At 40.6% G+C, this 9,851-nt stretch overlaps 1 protein-coding gene across 1 annotated transcript; it reads left to right on the forward strand.

Moving 5' to 3' along the window:
• Positions 1-639, forward strand: LOC129015223 (mitochondrial protein C2orf69-like). The gene has a single exon (XM_054452841.1). It carries the CDS (start codon positions 138-140, stop codon positions 489-491), a length of 354 nt encoding a protein of 117 aa, XP_054308816.1. The 5' UTR covers positions 1-137; the 3' UTR covers positions 492-639.
• The last annotated feature ends 9,212 nt before the right edge of the window (positions 640-9,851 follow it).

Here is a 9,851-nt window from a genome sequence, read left to right on the forward strand (position 1 = left end):
CCCACCCTCCACCTCCAAAGAGCTCGAGTCTTTGCGGTCGCGGCGGCTGCTGCTCCTGCTGCCTCAGGTTGGAATTGGAGATGCCTTGTCTTACTCTCAGGACAGAACCATGAAACCAGCAGCACCGGCGGTCCACGATGCTCCCAATCCGCCGACGGGCGCCGCCTCAGAGCCTGCCACTGTCCGCCATCCCCGGAGCCGACGTGCAACGCAGCGCGGAGTTGCTCCTGTTTGCGGCGATCAGAGGGATACTGGAGCGGCGGCACATCTCCGGGAGTGGGCGAAGGAAGAGCCGCAGCCGCCAGGCCCTCTTTTTCCCCGGAAATGTGCAGGATTACCATGAAATTATGACTCGTCATCCTGCGAATTACCAGTGGGAAAATTGGAGTCTAGAAAATGTTGCCACAGTTTTAGCTCACCGGTTCCCCAATAGTTATGTTTGGGTAATAAAAGTGCTCCCGAATGCATTTGCACAAATTCAGCTGCCATGATAGTTTTCTGAAAAGTAACATGTTTGGTTTCCAAAAACACAATACTGACTCTGGAGCTTTTAAGCACTTTTATATTTTATTGATGCTTTTAAGTCAGAATAGTTTATTAAATAAAAATTTGAGTGATTGGAATAAGGACGCCACAGGATCTAATTGTAGTGGAATTCTTTTCAGACTAAAAATTGTTTCCAGGGAGAAAAAGAGAGGGCCTGTGAAAAACCTGATGCGTTGGTCATGAGTTTTTATCCACCATCGCTAAATGATGCATCTTTTACCTTGACTGGATTCAGTAAAGGTTGTGTTGTTTTGAAGCAGTTTCTTTTTGAATTGAAACAAGCCAAGAAAGACAAGGACATAGATGCTTTCATTAAAAGCATAAGAACAATGTATTGGCTGGATGGTGGTCATTCCAGAGGAAGCAATACTTGTGTTACTTAACCACAAGTCTTGAAAGAATTTGCACAAACAGGGATTATTGTACACACCCATGTAACACCTTACTAAGTACATGATCCAGTGAGATCTTGGATTGGAAAGGAACAAAATTAATTTGTTTAGATACTTACGGATATTGATATGCAGGTGACTGGCCGAATTCATTTCACAAAGGAAGGTCCCTCCATAGAGAATCTCTTCAGAGTTCGTGAAGTATTTTGAGATTACAAGTATATTAATGTACTTGTTCAGTGAAAGAGCATAAGCACTTTGAGTGTTATAAATTCAGATAATGGAATGTAATTGATAGATGCATTGTCAGTTTGTGGGTATGGAGGGAAGCACACATTCCTCGAATATGAGTGTAATGTGCAATAGTGTGTCTTGCTTGTGGATGTGAGCAGTTTTTAATTTGGGTTGGGTTAAAATTAGCTAATTTGAAAACTAACACGGTGGTTTGTGATAATACTAAGGAGATATAAGACCCTTAAAAATGAAAGTTACAGCATAGTTCTTGTAAAAGGTAACTAAAATAGTTTCTGTTGAAAATAGTTGATTTTCTGAGTTATGTTACTAATTTTGGTGACATTTTAACAGTGATTAGCTATTTTGGCACTTAAAACTTGAGTGGAAACATTTTATTTCTCTTCAAACAAAAGCAAAGGCACAATGTTGTTTTCTGTCATTTTGGAGTAACTGTACCCTGCCTCTTGTGTTTTGTAAACTCATTGACCCATTCTTGAATGTGCCACCAAGTACTTTTTTCTTGAGAGTCAAAATACATTTGTTTCCCAATGTCCAAAAATTTGCAATAGTGTAAAGGTGGTTATTTATGTATTTTGGATAAAAATGTGCTACTGAGAAAATTTCAAAATTTTCAATGTATTAGCCATTTTTAAGGGGAACAACTTAGGTAAGATAAATACATAATGCTGTATATCTTCAGGCTCTATTAAAAAGGAAACAGATTCCGTATATCTAAATCAGTGTTTCTCCACAATGATGACTTTGTCTGGAAAAAAAAGTTATCCTTGGCCAAAAAGCAAAATTACATTGCTGTAAGAAAAGTTACAAGGGAAAGTTTAAACATCATCCGGCCAGAGGCCAGATCCATATATGACAGTCACAATTTCAACTCTGAACTGCATTTATGTGTGATTTAAGAGTCCCACTAGGGGACTCTGTCCGTGTATGAAGGTGACAGTCCTAATTGTTGGCTACATGTTTCTATGAGAGTCACAAGCTCCCTCTTTGCTGGGCCCTGTTCTGTAACTCTCTATACACACCAAGGGCTTTATAAAATACATGTGAGTGTCATAATCTTCTGCGAGCTTTTTAGAATTAGTAGACCAGGGACCTTAGTTGTTGCCCTAATCCTAGCTATTAGAGTCCAAATTTATTCTATTTTCTGGGTCCATGTAAGAAAGCCATCATCACTTATTCCTAGTCCCAACACCAGACTGTTGCCTGGGCCTGGTTATACGTCACAACCCCACCTGTGAGCAGAACCAGGGGGGAAGTCACATCACCTGAACGCTGGGCCAGGGAAATGTCAATATCCTTCCATGGGTATGACCCACACAGGAAAGTCACATCACCATTGTGCTAGGCTCAGTGATATGTCACAATGCCCACTGTAGGGAGAACCCAGTCAAAAGAATCATATCACCTAGGTGCTGGGCCCAGCAGTATGTCACAATCCCCTCTGTTCACGGGGCCGAATCATAAGTGGAGAGTCATACCACCTAGGTAATATGCCCAGATTTCTGTTACTGGAGGCAGGGCACAGGCAGGAAAGTAGAGTCTCATCACCCAGGTGATGGGCTCAGAGATACATTACAATGCTCCTTGTGGGCAGGACCCAGGCAGGACAGTAACATCACCTAGGTGTTTAGGCCAGGTATATGTCACAATCCCAACTGTTGGCAGGGCTCATGCAAGAGAGTAAAGTCAGTCAGGTGATGAGAAAAAAATTATATGTCAAAGTCACACCTGCAGGAAAGTCCAGGGATGAGATTCACAGTCCCATACATTTTCTGGCTCAGGGTATAACAGACAACAGCTTCTGTGAATTGTGTTAAAGTACACAAATCACAGTCTCAATGGTGGACAGAATTCATGCATGAAAGCTCCACCCTCACCTGCAAACACTGTCTAATTAGAGCAGTCACTGCCTCACAGGTGTGCTGAGTTTTGGTATAAAAGTCAGCAATCTACCTATGAACTGCATCCATGTATGATAGTCACAATGTCAACTTTCAACTGATCTGGGTGTGATATTCAGAATCTCAACAGTGGGCTATGTCCATGTGGGAAGGTGACATTCTTCACTGTATATTGTGTGTGCATAGAAGAGTCACAGTGTCACCTATGCTCTGGGTCTTTTTAAGACACCCCGTGTGCCACTTAATGGTTCTATATGGTCTGCATGAGAATGAAACCTGCTCTGCGACCTTTGTGATGGTGTAAATCCATGATCCTAAATGTTGCCCTAAGTTCAGACATAAGAGTCAACACCTGTCCTATTTGTTGGGTCCAGGTATGAGATTCATCAGTATGCCTGTGAACTGGGTCCAGAAATGAGCCACCATCCCGTTTGTGGGTGGACCCAGGTATGAAAGTCAGAATTCCAACTGTGAACTGTTTCTGTGAGTGAGATCCAGGACCTCATGAGTGGGTTCTCTTTGCATTTAATCCTAACTGTGGGTTGTGTGTGCATACAAGAGTCACAATCAAAATTTTGAGCTGGGCCCTGTTTTCACACTCTCTGTACCACATTAGGGCATTATTCAATATGCATGACTGTTGTAATTCTCTGAGACCTCTGTAAAATTGGGAAGCCCAGGATATTATCTGTTGCAGTAAGCCTCGATACAAGAGCCAACATCTCTTCTACTTCCTTGGACCAGGCATGAGAGACATTCACACGACTGAGTTGGGTCCAGAAATGAGTCACCTTCCAAACTGCTGCCAAATCCACAAATGACAGTCTCAATTCTAACTGTGGACTGTTTGCACATGTGAGATTCAGAACCTTACCAGTGCACTTTGTACATGTGTGAGAATGATAATCCTAATTGTTGGATAGTGTGCCCATAAGAGGCAAAATTTTACCTGTGTAATGGACTCTGATAATAATGGACCCAAGTAGTCTATAGAATATTGATTATTGTCATAGTAATCTGTATTCTTTATACAATTAGGAGACCCAGAACCTTACTGATTATTGTTTGTTTGTTTGTAATGATAACCAGACTAGATGAAGTGACTACAGGGATATAGCCTGACTATAATCAGGTAATCAGGACTGAAGTGCTGACTGATTAAAGTGCTGTGTTTTCACTGCCTTGACAGGCAAGTGTCTTGCAAACTGCCTGCCAAACACAGGCTAAACCTGATGACACATCATGCTGGAGCAGAGTCAATTGACTATTTGTGTCTAGGTGATGAGTGTGCTTTAGTGTGGGCAGGGAAGGTACCTCATGATAACAGCCACAAACTGCTATTTAGACCAAAGCAAAAGCCCACCACCAACTGTTGGTTCTGACGGAGGTGATTTTTAATATATCATGAAACCAGTAAGCAAAAAGGAGTTAAAGTTGAGCAGGTGTCCTCAGTCATGGTGGTTAATCCAGTTTGTGTTGTGAATTGTTTGATTAGCCTCCACTTTACTGCAATGGTGAGAGAGAAATTACCACCCTAGGGCTACTGGAACAGTTAAAGCCATGACACCAATCATTGGATTAACAAGATTGACAGCAGATATTCATTACATATAATCATGGAAGGAGGAAAGTATGTAAAGTATACAGACCCACACAGGGATTGCACTTGGGAGCAGAGAGAACAAACAGGCTTTGTAGTATCAAGAGGGTGAGATGCTCTTGGTTCCCACAGGAGGTTGTTATTGGTTGGTCTGAATAATTCTGTGATCTTGGGAGAAACTGAAACACGTTATAGCACCAACTGCTAAGACTCCACTAACATACTATAATAGTATAACTCTATAATGTACTGTACACTATAATACTAATTACAGTATGTTCTCACTTTGTTGATAGATTCTTGGAAACTGTGATTTTTAGTAAAATGTACTATATAATGAAACCAATTTTACTATTGGCTAATTGATATAAACAAGAGTTCATTTTCTATGATACGTAGTATTTTGTTTCACTTGAAGTCAGTTTCCAAGAACCTATCAATGACATTAAATGAGTACTTACTGAGCATGTATTTTAGTGATGTGTAATAGAAAGTAGCTCTACAAAATATGCTATATAAAATATACTATTCATGTACAAAACTGTACTTTGTGCTACACATTACTGTCATGAACCACGTAATAACGTAGAAATTGACAGACCATATATATGATGTTGTTCTGTCATGACTAGGTATATGTAAACGTACATAGAAAGGCCAAGGGAGTTGAGAAGTTGAAGAAAGAGGCTGACAAATCAAGTTTCCCAGAAAGAAACATTTAAGAGGGACTTATGAATAAAAGCTGTGTTTCAGATGGCTGAAGATGGTGGATCCCCACAGTGTTACCCTCAAACCCAGACACTTATCACAGAAAAAGGAATGTGTAGGACAATTGAAGTCACTATACAAACTTGCCTAAGGGTAGGATTTATGCTAAGTACTTGTTCACAGTAACATCAAGGTTGTTTTGATTTAAGGGTAGGGCTTACAGAAACATTAGGTTTAAATATATAACATAGGTGCTTGAAACCCCCTCCCCCAAAAAAATTAGAGGAAGTACCTGTGTCATAAATTTTTTTATGATTTAAAATCTTAAAGTCCTGTTTTGTTAAGTAACCTTAAGTTTCCCACTAAAAATTAGCATTGCTAAGCATTAAAATCATAGTTAATATGTGTAATTGAAATTACTGGATATAAAAAATCTACATAGAAAGTATATTAAAAATTAAGATGTGTTTTTGGTAAAATAAAAGTTTGTTAAAATGACATATAGATGTAGTTTTTACTAAAAAATAATATTGTCTAGAGGTTAATGGTTATTTTAAAATTAAAAATAAAACAATCTAAAAGTTAAAAAAATTATTAATACAAATTTTTAATTTTTTGTAAGCTGCAGCAAAGCGACTCATCCTAACAAAATAAAAAACTGGTTATGATAAAATAATTTTAATAAAATAACATTAAAACAAAAGTCTTAATGCATCAGGGTGACTTCTCCCTGTCGCGCTGTTTCCAGACCTGTGCAGAACAAGCTTTTTCCTGTCATTCTGGTCACAACATAAATGCCCAGCTCTCCCTCACAACATCCTACTTTGTTTTTATTATATCACTTGCTCTTTTGTTATATGTACTTGCTTTAGTGTTTTTTTTCCAGTTGGCATCACACTGTGAATTCCTGGGGGTCAGAGACCACTTGGTCATTTTTAGCACTACATGCTTGGCCCACCAGGGCACCTAGTACAGAGTGAATGCTGAAGGCAGAGTTGCTGAGAAAATAAATGGGATCTGGAGCCTCCTTTATGCTTCTGAACACCTTACAATGTAAACATAATTGAAGACAGGAGGTTTCAGTTGGGTCTTTGGCAGTTAATGGCCAAAATGACCTCAGCAGGAAACTCCCCTGGCTCCCGCTGCTTCAGCAAACCTCACTGGGTACCAGGGACACAAGAGGATGCTGCCTCCTGGTGGCCAGCACTAGCACTGCGTCCCCAGGCAAGAGCATCACAGAACAAAACAGGCATTTGCATTCAGGGGTCCGCAAAATAATGGCTCTCCAGGGCCCCAGCGGACCTTGAAGTAGGATCTGTAGGCTCCAGGTTCACTAAGAGGGACCTGAAAATTTTCCCTTGTCCCCTCTTTGCCTTCACCTTCTGAGGCATGGAGTTCACTCATGACACATCCTCACCTAATCCAGGGCAGTGATTTCTTGCCACCTCCCATTGAGGACCTCAAGGATCCAACACATCCTAGTCCTGTTCCTAAACCATAGACTCAGGGCCCAGTGCTCTAAAACATTCTCTATTCCAAGTCACCATCTACAAAATCCTTTACATATCTCTCTGTCCTGAAGGACCTCTAGGGAGCAGAAAGCATTTTCCAAGAGTTTCAAAGCACAGTGGGTCATCAATGGGGAAACCAAGGCCAGTAAAAACTTTTGACTATGTGAAACCCTTGGGGTCACCCACTTAAATACCTCAGTTCATACAGGAGGAAGTGGAGGCTTTCTTTGCTGTAGCTCTTGTCTACACTGGGGCAGGCGAGTTCATCCTAGTTCCAGGTACCCACAGAAATGGGCTGCAGGAGCCCAGTCCCAACCTCTCAAGGGTGTGCTGGGTATAGCCCCAACCCAGGCAGAACCCTTGGATCCTTGCAGATCCTCCTGCTCATGCCCTGGGCCTCTGGGTATGTTGCTAAAAGAGTGGAGGCCACTGCCCCATGGCAGAGCTCCTCCAACCTCTTTCTTCTCTTCCTCTTGTCACTTCCATGGTGTCAACCTTTTTTTTAATCCTACCTTTGTGGCTCCCACCTAGGAAGTCACTGTGCATGTGTGTGTGTGTGTGTGTGTGTGTGTGTGTGTGTGTGTGTGTCTGTCTTCCCTGGGGACATGGAAAGGGAAATAATCCCAGGTAAAGAGGGAGTGATCAGGTGGAGCCAAGGCCTAGAAATCCAGAGCTCTCCCTAATATCCTGGACTCTGCCTACCTTCTTTGGCCTGAGCCAGTCCCTTCCTCTTTCTGGACCTCAGTTTTCCAATTATACAGTGAGGAGTGGAATAAGTATGTGCTCAGTGAGGACATGGTTTTAGGCTCCATCAACACCAGATAGGCTGTTGGCATGGACGGGGCTCAGTTATACATGGGTGCACAGGCCTTCTGACATGGCCCTTGCTGGGGGCATGGAGCATATAAAAGCCAAGTCTCCTGTCAAGGTTAAGTGGGCACGCAAAATGCACCAACACTGCTCTGAAGCCAGTTGCATCTGATCCTCTACCCACAGCCTCTGCCTGCTCTTTGTACTTTATGTCCTCTGGGGCTCTTGGGGCACAACCATTGTATTCAGATACAGCCACAGGGTGCTAGGCCTGGTGGGCCTGAAGAAGAGAAAACACTTTTCTATTTCTCCACAGCTTTAGGGTGACTAGTCAAACTTTGAATTTGACAATTTTGTCATGACTGAGCCTGAGTATATTCTCTTGTATTTAAATGTATTGATATTTCTTTTTCTGTGAACTGTGGGTTATCTTGTGAAATTTTCTGCTTTGTAGGTGTTTCTGTTATCAATTTCTAGGTGTTGTTTATATAGTGGGGATGTGAGTCCCTTTGTGATATGCATTGCAAATATTTCTTCCCAGTTAATACTTCTTGTTTTATTACGGTGTTTAGTTTAGTTTGAATTTTGTTTGTTTGTTTGTTTGGTGTTTTGCTTGTTTTGCTTTATTTTGTTTGCTATGTGTTATTAAGACATCACTTCTCTCTAAATTGACCTACAGGTCTATATAACCACAGTGAAGTATCTCACTGTGAAATTAGCTTACAGTTTTCACTAAAATTTATGTCGAGGTATGGGCCAAGAACAGTCAAGACAATTGTGAAGAAGAACAAATTCGGAGGATTTACACTGTCAGATATTAGGACTTAGGTTAAAGATACAGTAACCAAGGTCTTGTTATATAGTAGTGCAGTCATAGGCACAAGGATAAAGAAAAAATAGAAAGTCCAACTTGGACCCACAAATTTCAGATGTCTTGTATATGGCAAAAGAGACCCAGTTGGGCAATGAGGAAAGTAGTCTTCTCAGTAAATGCCCTCTAGAGTCAATTGGCTGTTTACATGAGAAAGATACAAATCTTGATTTCTGCCTCATCCTGTAAATAAAAATAAATTCCAAGTAAATTTTAAATTCAGTTGTGAAGGTTTAAATATATATTTCTAGTAGATAACAAGGGAACATTTTTGTAGTTTGGGAACAGGTAAAGATTTCTTAGATAGGATGCAAAGAACACTAGGCATAACAGCAAAAATTTATAAATTGGACTTTATTAAAATTAAAAACTTGTCCTCACCAAAGAATATATTTAAGAAAGTAAAAAGGTGGCCGGGCGCGGTGGCTCATGCCTGTAATCCCAGCACTTTGGGAGGCCAAGGAGGGAGGATCATGAGGTCAAGAGATCGAGACCATCCTGGCCAACATGGTGAAACCCCATCTCTACTAAAAATACAAAAAACAGCTGGGTGTGGTGTTGCACGCTTGTAGTCCCAGCTACTCAGGAGGCTGAGGCAGGAGAATCACTTGAACCGGGGAGGTGGGAGTTGCAGTGAGCCGAGATCACACCACTGCACTCTAGTCTGGTGACATAGCAAGACTCCGTCTCAACAACAACAAAAAAAAATGGTGAGAGCAGAGTGTAGGAAAATATTTGCTCTAGATTAATGTGACAAAAGCCTCACATCTAGGATATGTCACTAACTCCCATAAACTAATAAGAAAAACAGATAATACACTGGAAAAAAATGGTTAAGAGATTTCTCTAAGCATTTCATTAAAAAAAAAACAAATATCTAACAAGTAAATTAAAAGGTGCTGCACATTCTTAGTCATCAGGAAAATGCAAATTAAAATAACAATGTATTATTTCTATGCAATGACTTTAAAACAAGACATCAAATGTTGATAAGGATGTAGAGCAACTGTAATTATCATATGCTTCTCTGTGTGTAAACTTTTATGAACACTTTCAAAAACACTTTGGTACTCTCCTGAAGACAAGTGTACATATACATACACTTTATAATCCAACAATTCAACTCTTAGGTATATACTCAATAGAAATCCCTGCATCTCTTCACCGTGCAAAAGAATGTTCACAGCGGTATTATGTGGTAATTCTTAAAACTGGAACCAACCCAAGTTTTCATCAGTAATAGAAAGAATAAATAAAATG

The sequence above is a fragment of the Pongo pygmaeus genome, chromosome 18 (genome assembly GCF_028885625.2).
Source record: "Pongo pygmaeus isolate AG05252 chromosome 18, NHGRI_mPonPyg2-v2.0_pri, whole genome shotgun sequence".
In the NCBI taxonomy this organism is placed as follows: domain Eukaryota; kingdom Metazoa; phylum Chordata; class Mammalia; order Primates; family Hominidae; genus Pongo; species Pongo pygmaeus.

What these genes read in the sequence shown, in the direction of transcription:
- LOC129015223 (XM_054452841.1), top strand. Translation starts at nt 138, where the DNA reads ATGCTCCCAATCCGCCGACGGGCGCCGCCTCAGAGCCTGCCACTGTCC.